This window comes from Bombus vancouverensis, chromosome 2, assembly GCF_051014615.1.
Source record: "Bombus vancouverensis nearcticus chromosome 2, iyBomVanc1_principal, whole genome shotgun sequence".
Taxonomy (NCBI): domain Eukaryota; kingdom Metazoa; phylum Arthropoda; class Insecta; order Hymenoptera; family Apidae; genus Bombus; species Bombus vancouverensis.
In genome coordinates, this window is record NC_134912.1 from 14,650,697 (window position 1) to 14,669,910 (window position 19,214).

Sequence of the window (19,214 nt, forward strand, 5' to 3'; positions counted from 1 at the left end):
TATTCTTTTGATTAATATATCGATGGAATAGTTAAAGATTTATATTTACACGTGCAATTTGATGCACGCATTTTGCTATCGTAGGCGCTTATTTTCGTTTCATTCGTTTCATGAAAATACATGTTTGATTTTTTAAATGAAATTTTCAGTTTAAATTTGTATTATAGGCGTGAAATCGGTTCGTGTAAAATTCATATGAATTGTAAGAAGTTCTTATGATGTATTTTGCAGTATCCTTCTGGATATGCATGCGTTGGAACGTGAAATACATAAAAACAATAATTTAACGCTTTTATCATTACACTTATAATTAGTTATAATATTTAATAGGAAGTTACTGAAATGTTGAGCCAACACCTTAATTTTAACACGTGATTCGATTCACCGAGCGGAAGTTGTGCTACAGCGGAAGTTGCAATATAATATGGACGAAGCACGATTCAAATAAGATGTCGAACGAATATGATGTTAAACGTGTTCTATGATTTTGAAATATATTTGTAATAAAAATTGTATATTTATACATTAAAACACCATGAAGTTTGCATATAAGGTAAGAAGAATGTATTTGTGATTTATGAAATAATAACTTTGTAATGGATACTGAAATCTGTACTGTTCCTAACCTCGTTAGTAACCTTGTTATGTACTATATTTCAATATTGTATGTAGTTTTATACTTATTATAAATATTTTTTATAGTTCAGTAATCTGCTGGGCGCAGTTTATAGTAAAGGAAATTTAATATTTTCTCGAGATGGATCTTCGGTTATTAGCCCAGTGGGAAATCGGATAACGATATATGACTTAAAAAAGCAAGTATAATATTTATTCAAGTATTTCACTCGAATAATTATGATTCCTAATCTAATAATAAATGAAATAATTTTATGAAAATTATTTTCAGTAATAAGTCTCAAACATTACCTGTGGAGAGTCGATTTAATTATAGAAGCATAGATTTATCACCCAATGGGGTATTACTAATTGCAATTAACGAAGGTACAATTATATCATATTATATGTCTTAAAATTCCAGTATAACTTTATTTGAAAATTTTTCTAATAGTGGGTGATGCTCATATAATTACCATGGTTAGTAAAATGGTAATACATAAATATAGATTTCATCAACCAGTAAGATGTGTAAAATTTTCTCCAGATGGTAAACATTTTGCAGTGTGTAAACAAAATAATGGTATGTCTTTCATATGATATGTAATATATATCATGTACATATAATTAATTTTATTTATTCATTAAAATTGATTAAAAAATTATATTAATGACAATTATTTTTCAGTATTTGTTTTTAATGCACCTGGTTTGCAAACAGCTGAATATAATCCATTTATTATGGAACATGTATTTCATGCAGCTGCGGATACCACAACTTTTATTAATTGGTCTTATGATTCAAAGTTATTAGCTGTTGGTTCTAAAGATATGGCTACAAAAATTTACAGTTTAGAAAAATATGAAAACTTCAGATATATTAATCTTGGTGGCCATACTGATGAAATTGTAGCATGCTTTTTTGAAAAAAGGAATTATGATTTAATTACAATTAGCAGGTATGTATTTAGAATATAATTCTCATGGAAACATTTCATTATATAATATAATATAAATATATTATAAAGAAATGGACAATTGTGTATTTGGGAGTGTACAATTGATCCAGAAGATTTAATGCCATCCAACGTACCTCCAATTAAAAGAGACAAGAAAACAGATAGTGATGAAGAAGATGATGTTAATATTGAAAAAGCTATAGAGAAAACAGACAAACAGGTTAAAGCTCATGAACGCAATTTATTGAAATCAGGTAATTTTTCTTTTATAATTTTGTATTTAATATACAAATAAATTAAAGAAGGACATAAGATATGTAATACAGATTATGTTTTACAGGAGATTTAACTGAACCAATTGTAGAAGGTTCTGAAAATGAAACAAAAACCAAACAATTACGTTATACTAAATTGGGTCGTCATTATCTAGCTAATGTAGTTCAAAGCCAAAAGAAAGTAAAAATAATATTAACTACAGCTGCATATCATCAAGAGACTAATATCCTAGTAGTAGGATTCAATATTGGTGCATTTTATTTATACGAAATGCCTGATGTAAATATGATACATTCTCTAAGGTATTGTTTAATTAGTTATATTATTTAATATAGTATTTATATTTTTTTAACATTAATGTAATTTATTTTTAATAATCTTCATTTTTCAGTATATCAGACCAATATATTACATCGATTGCCATAAATTCAACTGGTGACTGGATAGCCTTAGGATGTTCTGCAGCTGGTCAATTATTAGTATGGGAATGGCAAAGTGAAACTTATGCCATGAAGCAACAAAGCCACAGTAATAATATAAACTGTTTGGCATACAGTCCTGATGGCCAATACATTATTACCGGAGGTGATGACGGGAAAGTTAAATTATGGAACACTATGAATGGATTTTGTTCTATTACATTTCAAGAACATACATCTACGATAAGAGGAGTGATATTTAGTCATAATAGAAAATTTATTGTTTCCGCATCGCTTGACGGAACTGTTAGAGCATATGATTTAGCGAGGTACAGAAATTTTCGAACTCTTACCTCTCCGCGACCCGTACAGTTTTCCTGCGTTGCTTTAGATTCAAGTGATGAGTTTCTTGCAGCTGGAGGCCAAGACTTTTTTGAAATTTATTTGTGGAGTGTCAAACTGGGAAAACTTTTGGAGGTATATTTCTGGAAAATATCTTAAAATTGCACACATTGAGAATTAGCGATTTAAGTTCAGTTAAATAAAATTAAGAAGGATTTATATAAGGTCAATCTTCAACGTATTAACGTTTCGAAAATTTGTAGAATTTTTGCTAAAGTGTTATTGTGTATTTTATATTCTAGATATTAAGTGGACATGAAGGTCCAATCGCCAGTTTGGCATTTAATCCAAGTGTTACAAGCACGGAATTAGTATCCGTATCTTGGGACAAAACACTGAAAATATGGAATGCGATTGAAAGTGGTTCTTTACATGAAACGATACAGTTAACTGCTGATGGTTTATATGTTACATACAAACCAAACGGTGAAGAAGTAGCAGTTGCCACTTTGGATGGGCAAATTTCATTTTTCAATTGTAGAACAGCGGTACAAATTGGTAGTATTGAAGGAAGAAATGATCTAGGCAGTGGAAGGTGTGATACTGATCTTATTACAGCTAAGCAAAGTCTTAAGGGCAAGTACGTATTTTTAAAAGTATGAACATACCATACATAATGAAATAAAAGTAATTTGGGTACAATTAAAATTACCTTAATTAAATCAAATTTTTAGAGCGTTTACTGTTCTTTGTTATTCAGCTGATGGTACGTGCATATTAGCTGGGGGGCATTCTAAAAATATATGCATTTATAATGTACAAGAATTTATACTTATAAAAAAGTTTGTTGTAACACAGAATAGATCACTGGATGGAGTTGACGTAAGTAACTTTTTATGTCAAATTTAAATTATAATATTTTTACTATTTTCTGGGAGGGAATATTTTTCTAATAAAAATTTATTTTTACATAGGATTTCATAAATAAACGAAAGTTAACAGAATTTGGAAACATGGCATTAGTGGAAAAACGAAGAGGAAATGTAAATTTACAATTACCAGGCGTCAGAAGTGGAGATATGGCGAGCAGAAATACAAAACCAGAAGTTAGAGTATATAGTTTACAGTTTTCTCCAACAGGTTGAATTTATTTTCTAATTTATACCGAATATTATTATGACGTAATTTTAATAACAAACCAGTATTTACATATAGGACAGGCGTGGGCTGCGGCAACGACGGAAGGATTATTATTATATTCGTTAGATGCTGGATTGGTATTTGATCCATTTGAATTGGAATTAGGAATTACACCAGAAGCTGTGAAAAAAGCTTTGAGTCAAATGGAGTACGCAAAAGGTTTGGAATTTATATATAACTTAATTTCTTTAGAATAAATAAAAATGCACTAATAAACGAAATTTTCAGCATTAATGATGGCTCTGAAGCTGAATGAAAAATTATTAATACAATGCGTTATAGAAAATATTCCGTGCTCAGATAGTAAGTTAATAATAGTTTATTAATGTAATATTAGCCATCCAATATACTTATTATATCTCTGATTTCAGTTGATTTAACAGTAATGGTTTTATCCAATATCTATGTCGAGAAGGTTTTAAAATTCATAGCATCGGAATTGGAATTTACTAGGCATATACATTTTTATCTTCTTTGGATAGAAATTATATTGACTAGTCACGGACCAAGAATAGATACGGCTCTTCAAATGCCGATATTGCTAATGTTGCAGAAAAATATGCAAAAGAAATACGATGATTTGAGTAAACTGTTAGTATATAATTTTTATACGTATTATTGTTTAAAAATATTAATATTCTTTTTACAGGTGTGATTTCAATCAGTATACAATGAGTTATTTGAAAAAAGTTGGTGCTTATAAAGCCAAAAAAGCTGTTTCCAATGACAATTTAATGGAAACTGATGAGGAATCTGGAAAGTCTTCGGTGGAAGAAATTGAAATTGATTAAAACGTCTTAATGATAAGACTGAATAATAAAGAAATAGATTACTATTCACATAAATATTTCACGAATACAATCATAGAACTATTTCATACACGTGTACAGCTTATTTATAAGTTTTATAGTAATCTTAAATAAATTCATCTAGTATCTTATTTGTTATTTTTATTAAATGTATATTTCAATTTAAGAAATAACATGTATTTAAAAAATACATCAGACCTATTTACTTTCATACATTTCTAGTACAGTATATCTATATAGTCGTTTCCAGCCCTAAGGTATTATAATTATGAAAAACTATGCAATACGTGATAATTTCGCTAATAATAATTTATAGATTTTTATTTAATTATATTATGTATCTATAGCATTACGTTGCCTTCTTAAGTAAGAGTATCGGCCAATACAAAATGACGAACAGCATAAATAGTATAGGAAAACCTATTCTGCTGTAATTGTCAATTTTTTGTGACCGTGTTTTGCATACACGTATCATTGGATATTCAGTATCTAGCCAGGCATTTTGTAGAAGATGTTTGCTACCAGCTCTTTTATTTCTTGCTTTTGGTATATATGTTGAGTCATAATCCCAAATACTTTGACCCTTTTCCATGGCAACTATACGCTAAAAATAATGCGGAACTTATTAGATATATAATTTTGTATGCTTTTATTATTAGTTATCCAATACAAATTTTCTAATGTTTTACGTTTTGTTTTGCTGTATTTTATTTAACGTATTACTTGACGCATTTATTGAATCTCTTGTTAACCATTAATCCGCAGACTTCTTTGATTGATTAATAGTATTGACCTTGCAAAACACACGCATCTATATAAGGTGTTAAATAACTAAGGATCTAAGCAAGGTCGGGACTTAATGCAATATAAAATTGGGTAAATATTAAAAATATTTAGGTTTCGAGAAATAGTTAGAGATATATTATTTAATGTTAATGTAATGGCGTATTAATAATATACAATGGTATAGAGATAAGCAGATAGAACAAGAATTAAATGATATAGTAACGTACAGGGATAATAAATTAATTTACATTTAGTATTGAAAAATTTTGGTACTCTAACTTGTACTTATGACAATAATGTCAAAATTGCTATACGAACTGTTGAATAATGTCGGGACATTGACGATTGTAGATCATATTCCAACTGGTACTGCAAGTCGAGTACTTTTACAACAACGAATTCACCGAGAGCAGCAAATACAAACATCATGCAGCCTGCCATCCAAACATCTAGTGCCTAAACGCATAAAGATACGTTACCACAATGTTTATCGGTCAATGTTTCGATATATTAATAAATCTTCGAATTATTTTGCTATCTAGAAAACTAGAGGTATTAACATCAGAATAATTTACATAAACATTGAAATAGTTTAATATATATTCGGTATCATATGTACCAAGATCGGTTTAGATTATGTGTTCAGACACAGAATGTGTCGTAATGGAACGGTTCCATTCAGACGAAGATATAGAATTCATGTTATCAGTTCATATCCGATAATGTCTGATACAAAAACGATACATACTTCTCCATCTCATACAATAGCTATCATTTGATAATTTCAAAAGATTTCTGCCGTATAGCATTATTACGTAACAAAGATGATAAGGAAAGAAAACGTCACTGTGCTATTTACAAATAAAAATGTAATGAAGAAGTATTAGGTATTGTTCAAAGAACTAATGAATGACGCAAATGATATGAAAATTCCATTAGAAATCAAGTTACAAGTAAGACTGACTGAACAGAATGTCCTTATTATCATGTTCGCCTAAACATATCCTGACAAGCTCAGAAATGTACTTTGTAAAACAAAACATTATTTCTGAGATGGTCAATGAGAATTTTTGTATGCTTCTATGAATATAAAGTATCCCCCTCCAGAAAAAAGAGAACAAGTGTAAAGAAGGAATAAGAAGAATTATACGGTTGAACGATTAGTAGTAATACTCTTTGAATTATATTGGAACCTACTTTCACGTAAGCAACTGGCGGAATATCGCTTTTCAGACCAGTAAACATAGTAACCAAGGTCAGCATACTGGTTACTAAAAGAGCCACACGACCAGGGATCGCATCTAAGCCCAACCAGAAGCTAAACCAAGATAACATCACAACCAACGTGGATGGTGCGAAAGTTTGTATCAGATGATGACCAATTTGCCTCTCGAATCGGAAGAACACTACCAGTCGTGAAAAATTTCCTGTAAATTATAATATATATGAAATATATAATATGAAATATATACATATATATATGTCTGGATATCATCGTTCTACATCGAAACAAAAATCGTACCACTTTTTTCGAGCATATAATCGACAGTTTCTTCAGCAACCAGCGGCTTCCCGATATCATATTGTAAAAGCTTCAGTTCTGGGTTCACCGTGACTGCGCCCAATCCCCATCTTAAGCTTAACTTCTGTTTGTGATAGGAAACTATCGCGAGTAATGCAGTTTTCCAAGTTAAAGTAGTGAATATGTTGAGTTTTGGGATTATAGAAATGGATGGTGGTCGGATAGAAATGGATTAGAATATTACAAGAGCCCACAGTATGAGATTACAAGGTCGTTTCAATATTTAAGATTTGAATATTTGAACATTCTCATTTTAATAATTTAATATTTAAATATGAACTTATACAATTGACTATTTGTTGATACCAAATAATAAATAATAAAATAAAATTAATGAAATTAAACAATGCGCGTTTAAATAATAAAATTAAACAAAGTTTTAAGGGATTAATTGGTAATGAATATAAATATAAAGAAGCGTGGCATATTAATAAGAAGATTGAATTAAGAAGCAGGTGTTTCTACATCAACAGTTCAACAGTGTATATACGCACTAGATCTTAAACGATTCCATTCCGTTCCATTCTCTATTGAAATTTTAAATATAAATTGCAATAATTTGTTTCGACAATGATCTATCGCTAACTGCTGCAAGACTTCTGTGACGTTCTACAGTCTAAAGCTGCATACAAGGTGTACCAATAAATTTATTCATCCACATTCACATCATTTGTGTTATTTTTAGAGATATGACGAAACTTGCCAGTAACAATTTTCCACATGTTTCGGCAATATGATTAAACCGCGGATATTCATGTAAATTTTTATTTTTATCGTTACAATTAAAAGAACAGTCTAACTAAGTATGATTAAAGCGAAGAATGATTAATTGAAAAAAATAATAAAAATGCAGGAATGTGACATATCCTGTTAGCAAGTCTTGTTCCGTTATTGAACTTACAACTTTCTATGTAGATAGGGCATATTTGAATGTCCATTGGGTAGAGTTGAAATTCCATTTGGCAGGCGATGATGGCATGCATCCGTGCTGAATATTTGACCGTTTTGTTTCTATACAACGTAACAGATGAGAATTTGTGATTTAACGCCGCAATTTCTGAAAAAGAAAATGATTTTAATTCATTATTAGATACTTCAAAGTTATTACAAAGTTTCATGGTCACCTCAAGACTATTGTAAGATCAAACATGTTTTGGACAAAAACATATTAAAGTCATTATGAAAGTACATTTAGATTACTTGAAGATCATTTCAAGGCTACTTCAAGGTTATTCAGAATTTTACGGATCATTAACGCGTATAATATCCATATCAGGTAGATCGTTATCGGTTTTTCGACGAATGCCAGATACAATATGAATACTTATTATTAGATAAGTAGTGAAAGATATAATAAATGATTAATAAAAGACTTCAACAGAGTATTAGAAAGTTTAGTCAATATAGATAGGAAATAGTTGTTCATTTATCATCCTTGTGCTACATTGTATCAAATATCAGTCTTATTCCTTTCAATTTTATAATATTGTGAACTTTCATTTGTAATAGAACTGGAAGTGCAATGTTATTGTCTATACGTGCAGTTAGTAACGTTTTAGAAATTTTAATCTAACATTATTTGCGCATGTCCTTATATGATCCATATATATAGCATTTATGACAAAAATTACCAGAGACTTTCGCGTTTAAGAAGTAAAGATCTGGCTGCCATAAACTGTCGAAGAATTCAGGAGGCAGTGTCACGTAATCATCGCCCTCCTCGAAAATCTCGTCCGGCATATCAAGTCGAGATTCGATCCAACTCTGACGAACGAACATGTCTACCCTATTTGATGTAATTCTATTATTTCTGTGGCAACTGTTGAATACGTAACATGTAATTATTTGAAATAGTAAAACACAAATAGATAATATATCGACTGGAAATTATTCAATATATGTGTTATACAATATTATATTCCCAACATAAAAATATTTATTATGTAGGAGTAAAGGATGGTTATTTATTATTTAATTTGTCTATTATAAAAAAGGACCGCAAGTCAAAAAAGCTTACTACCTAAGTAATATGTATAGAGTTATTAGTGCTATGATAGTAAATTATATTTAGTAAAACGAAATCAATTAAAATAGGTCGAATCTATCTAGCGAAATATTATTTGCACATTTTTTAATATACTTTAGCGTGCAAAACACGTGCATATCAATCAGTAGCATGATCTCGTTAATATACCATCTCCACTCACCGGAAATCCATATCCTCTACATTTATTGAATTGATATCAGCTACAAAGATATTGAAGTCCACTACCACTGGAAAACCTTGCTTCGATGGAGGCCTGATCTCTGCGTTGTTTTTTCGCATTTAACCCATGTTGATTAGCGTACAATTACACGTACAATCATACAAACCGCGCATATACAAGGTGCCCTATTTAGCGTGACCAAAATAACTTTTCAAAAAATATGATCTTTAATAATCAAAATGGGACACCTTGGATAGTGGCTATTATATCTAAAAAGTATTCACACATACCCATGTCTTTCAATGAAACGTACTTTGATTCAGGTCTGCATTTCATTTCCACGACACCAGATTTTTGTAATTGCATAAAAGTACGTTTAGGTTAGTAGGAAACATATATTTAGGCCTACTTAATCAGTGTATGTTACAATTACATAAGTACGGAAATATCAAAATAAGTACCATCAGAATACAAATAGTTTCACTACTCACTATACGTACACATGATACTTTCAAACAAATTTACAATTCTAATACTATGTATACGTATAATCGTGATATAAGCTAATAGTTCGTTTGTATATATATATAGTATAGTATTTGTATATATATATATATACACATATGTGGAATGCATTTTTGTATATATATTATTCAAGGAAAAGATATTTCATTGAATTGTTGACTAACCTTTCACGTAATACTCCGGTAGAACTATCCTCGATTTTAATGTGGTGTTTTTCGCGTCATCGGTCAAAAAGCTATGAAAAAATGATAAAAGATAGAAGGTAAAATTATAAAAGAATTTATACAAATATTTACAATATTTTGGAAAATATACAGAAGAAGGTATACGAAAGAATATACAAAATGTGAAAACTAGTAAACGTGAAAAAAATATTGTATGTGACGAAAAGTTTCTTTGAAATATTTTTAAATTGCAAGTACGATGAAGCAAAATATATTTCGAAAGTTGCAAACTTATTACTTTTTGATTAATATTTTAGTGAGAGACAATGGGCTTTTTTTAGTTATAATACCTTGCACTAGAACGCACTTCCGCGAAAAGTTTCAGACATGAATAAAAAAGTACTGTTAGGATCGTGTTCTTCATCCTAAGATTTCGACAACTGCCGATGCATTTTGATCAGTCATCTTACCAGTTACGACGCGTTCCAATTAACCTATTACAATGGCAGTTACACGCAATCTATTTCAATTGCAAATGCTGTCGAATATCTTCAGTACAATGTAGTAGTTATTACCTTTTTTTGTAGTTGCGCAACGATCCTGCGAAAAAGGTTATACAGTCACCGTCATGTTGTTAAACGCAGTGATATTGTTCCTAAATAATTGCTTCCTAAAATATCGAATTAACATGATCCATTTTTTCAGGATAATCTATTTTATTTAATGAAACTTTTCTCTTATAAAAAAAAGATATGAATTCTCTTGAGATTCTTCATTCGGAAAGTCATTCTAAAAAGAATTGTGATTATAGAACTGTAATTATATATTATATTTTTATTAATGATTATAATTACTTCATTCTTTTCTATCATTATTTTATACAAAAATTCTGGAATAAGAGAATAAGTTCATTGATCACTACTATAGTATGTATTTGGGACAATTTTCATTAAGGTATGGTAGGTAAGGCAAGGTATTAAGGTAAGGTAAGGTAAGGTATGGTATATTAGTAAAAAGCTTAAGAGTGGAGGAATCCAATAAAACGGGTTTTAGCTACCGCAAATCTCGATTTTTGGAACGTCTATTTGTCCAGATGAGCGATCGGGTGTTTACAAAGTATGGATGCTTAAGATGCCAATAATGTACTTTGTTAGATTAAGTTAAGTTTAGGTCAATTATTTTCTAAGTAAAAATTTTGTGATAGTCACAACACCTTTTGTTGAGCTTCTTAAAAACTTAATATAAAGCTTCTTTGTGACTTTAGGTATTGATACAATAACGATTAGATTAGACATTGTACTGATATAAAAGCAAGATTTTTACAAAAGAGCAAAAAATTCCATAAGAAAATAGGCGACCACAGTATCAACTTTCTTTTATCTTATCTTTTCTTCATTTTTCCTTTATCTCATTTTAATTTAGCAATTGATACTTATGGATTTCCAAATTTATCAAGTGACTTGAGCGCCACTGTTTTTTGATATGAAAATTTGTTTTACGAAACTATTTTGTAACGCTGTTAAAAAAAAAAAGGGAGAAAGATAAAGGTGGAAAGATGAAAGGTTGTAATCATCCGAGATCTACCTTCGTGAATTTATCACTATGGCTTTCGAACAAGTTCGTGCCTAGATGTAGACACAGTGGAGGTCAGATCAAAGGACGGATTTGTATGATCATGCTTAAGCGAGATATTGTGACAATTCTACATATGTATGTGATGTGAATCTTGTAGTGACGTGTACTAGAAGCGCTGTCACACGTTATTTCTTCTTATACATACAGGGTGTTTCAACAGATTTGTATACAAGTTCTATTAAAACTAGAAAAGAATAATAGAATGAATGGTACATACATAATAATATCATAAACATGACAAGTCTTTAACATAGCAACATAGTAAGATCTCAATTACAGCGCTAATGAAATTTCATGATATTTCATATGACACATATAATACATATATTTATATAAAGCATCTATATATGTAAATTATTTCGTGTGTCATTGTATATACTTCGTCTCTAATTAAATGCATAGATGAAGAAGACTGAATTAACGGATTTTTCAATTTTATTCCTATTTATCGACGCATATGCATATGGTTCTATGCCTATGGTGTCTGATTAGAGTACACAATCATAGAGGGCAGTGATGGCGCAATTAAGAATTGTCTGCAAAAAAATGTGAAATTTAAAAAACTTTTTCATTTATTTAAGATTTATTAAGAATACAGCCAGGAAAAAATCACAATTAATTTATTATTGTCAAATATATTCATGCTAGTACATATATAAGTTACTTCTTATTTATTATCTATAAACCTCTAAATCGATAAATTGATTGATAAATAAAGATAAACTCCATATCTAATATTACATAATTTCATTGTTTGTATAAATCAAGCAATGAAAATTTACGTATTAGTTTATTGATTGCGATTGGATTATACTAATTCTCTTTTCAACGATAGAGAATGTAATTACTTGTTAATGTAATTAACAAGTAATAAAATTCGACATTATACAAATAAAGAAGAATTCTTTTAATCCACAAAATTCATTAAGCCAAATCAAATAAAATTTAAATCTCTTCGATATATAAATCAAAACTTACCAATTTTGTCAAAAAGACATTGTTCTCTTTGTAAGAATTTTATTCATTTTTTTAAATTGTTTAATTAATATATGGATTAATAACTCTCCTTCACATAATTTCAATTCCGTTCAGGCAATATAAAAACTCAATCCATCATTCAAGATGCCCATATCCCATTAAAATACCTTTCTACATTTCCGTAAGTCTCAATAAGTTGTTCATAAGCCTAAACGAAATTAGATCAGGGGAGTTCCCAGTGGTAATCTAGAATGTTGTTGCAGACAGGTTACTGAATCGAACAACTTGCCTTTAAGCTCAGATAAGACATTAGATATATGTATACCAGCATAGCCAAGAGAAGGAAAAGAAAAAAGAAGAGAGAGTGAGTGGTACTGCTAAACAGACGTCAGAAGAGAGCCCGAGATTCCAATCTCTCGACTTCTCTCTGGAATTCCCACTTCCCCAGAAACTGACTGCTATAAGAAGACAACGGTACTAGACATCACAGTAGTGTAAAATATGACTTCGCAATGCAGGAACATGTAAAGTTTGCATAATCGTTATTATCATACACACCGATCACACATTAATGTTAGGTCACATTAAAAATACTGAGTTTTAGAAATTTTTGTTGAAGATGAATGTTTTAGAAGTTTTGGAGACTATGAGAACTTAATGTTAACGAATCGGGTAATGCATATTTTATTTGATGAGCTAAAAATTTTTAATTTTAGAAATTAAAAAATTCGAAAAGTTGAAAATTGAGAAATTGAAAATTTGAAAGTTTAAGAATTCAGAAATTTGAAATTTTGAAAATTCGAAAATTTGGAAATTTGAAAGATTGAAAAATTCAAAGAGTCAAAGAAGAGCCCGAGATTCCGATATTCTAACTTCTCCATGGAATTTCCCCTTCTCCAGGATATGATATTTGCGAGAAGGCAACGACACCAGCATCCACATGCATCACGATTAGACATTACAGTAGTCTAAAACTTGACCTCGATCAGCGACCTCGATGAGTCTTCCTCTCGTCCACTTTTCCCTGATTTCTTTCCGTGGTTCGATTTAACTTGATCTACCGTTTGGATGTAAACTAAGCTTAAACGATGTATCCCAGTCAATTACATGATCTCTGTAATTTAACTTAATATTAGTATCCCGTAGAGATAAAAACATAGTGAAAATTTGTGAAAAGTATAGTAGCAATTGGACAAAGTAATTGTAATGATTTTTTATAAAGATGTATAGATAAATAGTATTATTTAATAATATTTAATATACTTAAATAATTCCGAAATTATACCCATAGTGTTATTAATAAAAATTTAGATAATGAAGCATTACATATTTCGAATATTCGAAATAACGCAGATTCGAGACAATCGAATAATCAAATTTTTGGAATAGCGAAACGATTTATATTAAATTTCATACAAGAAAATAATCCGTGGCCATAAAAAATTACAAAGCAAAAACCATCGCCTATATAGAAAATTATACTTAACAGCAAGGGAGTCGATAACCTACATAAAAGGAACATAATATACATATAATTTCCTAGAAACTATTTGAAAGTCGTGTTTCGCGATGTGAACAACTATCGTTGACAAACGAAAATCATCGGTCACTTCCGCATACCTCTAGGGAACATTATACGTTGATTGATGTTAAAAGCTCTCTTTCTCTGGAACCTTCACAGATAGCATAATATTAAGTCATTCGCTCCACAATTATTATCCTTCCTATCGATTTTGAGTAATTAAACTTTATTATTTTCCAGTTTTTTAACCAATTGGAATAGTCATTGATCTAATAATAAAGCTGTATCGCATGTATATAAATCTGTATCGATTCGGATCCAAATTTTTAATAACTATCTCATACTTAGTTACTATGTATGCGGTTCATTGTCGTGCAGTATCTGATAAATTATTTTCTCACTTATATCAAATTGTTGAGAATAATGTCAATCGTATTGAAGGTAAATTTAAACGAATAAGTTTGTAGTAAATTTGTAAACAACTTCACCATTCAATACATCGAAATTCATTTAAAAAGAATAGAGATCTTTGTCTTTTTTTAAGTTATAAACATTAGCTATAAGATTTATAAACCTTGCATCGGAACTGCGCTTTCTCGTATCTACCACGTACAAACGACGTAGGTAATCAAGAGTTTATTACCTTAAGCGTTAAGTGACTTCAATTGAAGAAATCCAATCAAATTGATTGTGAGTTAGTGGAACGAGACAGTCAGCGTGAACCATCTTGAATCGATTCTTCCGTTAACTGCAAGAATAATCTTTTATTTTGAGATCTACTAATTTAAAAATTTAAATTAGTTAACACTTTTGCATAAATTTACACAATTTAAAATATCCATATAATAATTCAGATACAATTTAGAACATTTACATAGTCGTCACATTATATATCTAAAATTTAATTCCATACAAACCTACAAATATAAATATAGCATTTGTAATAATAAAAATTTTCTATGTTCAAACCAAATTTATGAATATAGAATTCTTAGAAGTATCAACTAATTTGAATGACAACAACCGCTCCAAATTATATATACAAGTTTTCTCAAACATATCACGTTAATCTAAATAGTTGCGTAAAACAAATTCGCACCAAACAATATATTTACTCAATTTCCCCTAGAAAACACATTTCAAGCAACGGTGTAGGCGGAAGCACAAACAGCGACTGGGTACACGACAAAAAGCCTCAACGACGCAACATAGCTAGAAAGTCACGGTTGTGTGACCGTTGAGCTTGTCCCATTTACGCTTCTCTCCTCAAACATAAAAGTCACACGTTTAAACACCTATACACGCTTCTATATTTTTCATTCTCATGGAAATATCAACGCCGTCAGCTGGCGTCGATATTTTTATACATACCTAGTGCTAGTAGCCAGAAGTTGCATTGGTTTATCGGTAACGCGCCTGTGGTGAAATCTCGTTGCTCGCAAAAAGACAGCTACTATAGTTTCCTATCCGTTCTAGCGATAATTTAAGAATGTTTTCGTGCGCCTCGCTGTCGCTATTAATTATGGAGAATGCAGCATTTCTTTTATGCTTGAATGCTTCGACGTTTTGTAACATTCTGTAAGATGTCGATGTAACAGAATATATTGTTTCAGCTATAAGGAAATGCGTCTGTTCCAGGGCCATGTAAGGTTTGCGCGATTATTGCTAGAAAAAGTTAAGAAGCTACGTGGTATACTTGAGAAACTTTCGTTGGAGAGGCGTGTTTTCTTTTTGTAGTCTTAAACAATGTAAATTTAGAAGTAATAAGGCTTAGAACTTTGAACATTTGAAAGTTAAGCAATTTTTAAATTTGAAAATTCGAAACCTTGCATACATAAGTCTATAAACCTTTTATTTTAAATAATCTTAGTTCAATTTAACATATTATTTGATATATTATAAAAAAAGCTAATAATAGCTTATGAAAACTTAAATAATCAAGAAATGTTAAATGTGTGCTACTGGAATAATATTAATGTGAAATATCTTTCAACATCGTTGCTATGTAATTTCTCTGACATATGCACAAATCACGGAGCGGGACATGCTGTAGATTCGCGAGCACTTTCTCTAACACAGATGCAATGTTATCGTTGCTCTCTAATAAAAATTTATATTCTTCCTTAATTATAAACATAAATTGCTCACAATCTACTAATTAAAATAACACATAAATTTTCTATCTTTAATAAAACTATCTTTAATAAAACTTATTTTCATTTTATTGTACACATTTAAGGTACATATATTGTATATGTGTACTTTATTTTAATGACGGGTCGGTTTTCAAGACAACAATTTAGTTAGTTAGATTATGTTCTTCTTACGCGAGTATCGTTAATTATAACTTAAGAAAAATGGTGAATTACATATTAGGTACATCATTCAGCGCAGTCAGCTAGAATAATTCATTGAGTTTTCAATGTTGTAAATTTTCGAACTTTTAAATTTATATGTCTATCTTTTTAAAGGAACTCCTTTTGTTAGCAAGATGTTGCAATTCAATCGGAACGGAAACTCAACAGAATACAATTCAATCGAACAAGAACAGAATCTCATTAGGGACATCTAATATAACTGTATACAATATAGCTATCAGTATACGGTAAGCTTTTACGTACGTATAGTTCGAGAAAGCGTAATATAATCCCTAATTTATCTTTGTGTGAGATGCTAGCTCCTCTTGTTGCATGTAAATCCGACTTCTATCGATCTGAATCACTTTTTAACATTCTAACCTTTCAATACTTGAATTATTTTATTTTGTGTAATCGTCTAACTCATTTCATTTATAATCCTTTTTCTCCTTGATATCTTTTCCATAACTATTTTTTCTTCCATCGAGATACTATTTAAATATTTATGATAATATGATACACTATTCTTTTTTTAATCATGGGAATTTCTTTTTGTGTCTTTTATTCATGCAGTGGGCTTCTGTAGAGTATTCATTATTCTACATATTAACAATACATAAACCATTTACACTTTTCAGTAATATTGTATTAACCTAACTTTTATACATTATTTCACTGTTTGATCATTAATGGGTTAACTGAAAATTAACAACATATTCCTCATGTCATGTTATTGGTTTCGTGAGAACAATCGTGTCTATTTTACACTTGCACCTGAAGAGGTCTGTCCTGAAGAAGTAGACTGTTATGTCTATGAAATGTCGACGCAAAGTGCAATTACAAGTGCAAGTTATCATAGCGAAAGCTTGAAATCTAAAATGTCCTTAATGTTTAAACCTTTACATTCAAAAATAATTAATTCTGTAATTTTTATTTAAGTCTATAAGAAATAAAAGTACCTATCAGCTTTTTTCCTGATGTTATGACTGCCATTGTGTTTCCTGATTTTTAAACTGTCATACAGTAAACTTCTTGCCACATAGTTTCCCGCGGAATAAAAAGCATGGTGTTCTCTGGAATGTGCCAATTATCGTAGAAATCGTGTCGAGTTCGAACAACCAATCAGTGCCGAAATAGAAAAAAGCGAGGTCTAAAGGACGACCAATCAGGAAGCGGATATGCGTTAATTAATTTTTACGAGTGAATACATATTTGAGAACAATTATTTGTCAAATGTGATTTCTTTACTTTCGTTCTTTGACGTCATAATATGTATTTTCTATATCCATCAAGCTTACGTGATACGAAAAACGTAGATAACTTTCTGTTTCTATGTGAGCTGATTTATCGAATCGGCACAATTTTTATTATGCAGCACGAACTTTAAATAAATTATATATGGATTCGAATACAAGAAGAGTATTATTAATGAGGTTAAATTTAATAGTAATTCCTTAGAATTCACTAATTACATAATTTTACCTCATAAATGTGTCAATTTTAAAGTTTCAAATTAGAAAATTTATGTTTAGATAAGGTTAAAGGTTAGGAATTAGCTAACATCAAACTTTACAAATATGAATGATAATATGTAACAATGTATAAAAAACATAAGAGATATATGGATAAATAAATTACTGTGTCTAAAATATTGTTATCCATCTTTCTTTATTAATCGATTACTTAATCTTTTTATTATAGCAAAATCGGTAAATTGTTATCACTGACATTTTAATATTAGATTAGCTGTTTGTACGTAGTCCTCCAAATACATATAATAGTTGTTTATAATATACATGTAAGAATAGATTCAGAGTAATTACTAACGTATAATTTTGTATAATTCAATTAATTTAAAAACAATTACAAATACGTTCCGTACAATACTTTCACGCGAATTTCTACTCAGCGTGTACCACTAGTTGCGCACATTATGATAATATGTATTATATAATTTAAAACAAGAATATTATCGGTAGTGTATACTTATAGGTGGCATGAAGCGTATTAAAGATTACATTAGTTTGAAAAATTTATAAAGTCCATTATAATATACGAAATAAATAAAGAAACTAAGAAAGTGTGTAAAATACTTATTCAAAATTACTATTATAACATAAATATAATTTTACAAAGGAGGACAACAGTACCGGTAAATACAAAATCCAGCCCAGAGTCCAAAGTCCAAAGAATAAATAGATACGTCACTTCGTTGACATCATCACTTCGTAAATTCATTCAAAAACTAATCCTAAACGAATTTATTTTAACTCCAATGACACAATCAAGGAACGATGAGGAGCGCAACTCATCTGCGTCGGATTCTGGATTTAAACGAAACTGTACATACATACACATATATTTCATTGAATATCCTATAGCATTAAATGCACATGAACAATAAAACGGCTATGCATATTGTAAATATCAAATGTATCCAAAACATTGAACTATTTTCATAAGAATCTGCAGTAATCATTTGCACGAAAATTTCGTTCTATGTATCCATGTGGTAATACATAGTAAGGGTTAATATCTTATATCCATATTGGGTACAATTGATTACGAATATACAAATGAAGAGCATACACCATAAGAACTAATAAGAAGTATACAGTGGACTGTAACTGTGAACCATCCGATTGGTCACTTCCTTTATTGCATGAACCTCGATATCTAGATGTTTCTTCAATGCTGTTTTGTACAACAATCGAAGTTCTATTGTACATATTTGATTGTTCTAACATATTCATTAGAATGTGGTTTTTCAGAATCCATTGTAACCAAACGGTATCCTACGTTCATCCTAATATCCCATACAATACGACGTGAGCTCCC

General features: G+C 30.0%; 2 protein-coding genes across 5 annotated transcripts; one reads left to right on the plus strand and one right to left on the minus strand.

Annotated features, from left to right (window-relative positions):
• Window positions 1-404: 404 nt before the first annotated feature.
• Window positions 405-4,751, plus strand: LOC117163264 (periodic tryptophan protein 2 homolog). The gene is made up of 15 exons (XM_033345382.2): window positions 405-553; window positions 703-815; window positions 908-1,002; window positions 1,070-1,198; window positions 1,304-1,574; window positions 1,644-1,828; window positions 1,915-2,152; window positions 2,242-2,746; window positions 2,914-3,251; window positions 3,346-3,493; window positions 3,586-3,751; window positions 3,827-3,970; window positions 4,040-4,114; window positions 4,183-4,402; window positions 4,461-4,751. The coding sequence occupies exons 1-15, from the start codon at window positions 536-538 to the stop codon at window positions 4,600-4,602; spliced, it is 2,787 nt and encodes a 928-aa protein (XP_033201273.1). The 5' UTR covers window positions 405-535; the 3' UTR covers window positions 4,603-4,751.
• alka (glycine receptor subunit alpha alkaliphile) lies at window positions 4,626-10,348 on the minus strand. 4 transcript variants are annotated; one of them, XM_033345388.2, is made up of 9 exons: window positions 10,235-10,348; window positions 9,885-9,955; window positions 9,196-9,295; window positions 8,620-8,774; window positions 7,890-8,045; window positions 6,929-7,069; window positions 6,604-6,833; window positions 5,725-5,862; window positions 4,626-5,224 (listed from the first exon to the last, which is right to left on the minus strand). In XM_033345388.2, the coding sequence occupies exons 1-9, from the start codon at window positions 10,306-10,308 to the stop codon at window positions 4,970-4,972; spliced, it is 1,320 nt and encodes a 439-aa protein (XP_033201279.1). In that variant the 5' UTR covers window positions 10,309-10,348; the 3' UTR covers window positions 4,626-4,969. The 4 variants fall into 4 exon arrangements, with proteins under 4 accessions (XP_033201279.1, XP_076483408.1, XP_076483407.1 ...); XM_076627293.1 differs by lacking the exon at window positions 10,235-10,348 and adding an exon at window positions 9,486-9,520; XM_076627292.1 differs by lacking the exon at window positions 5,725-5,862.
• Between the last annotated feature and the right edge of the window lie 8,866 nt (window positions 10,349-19,214).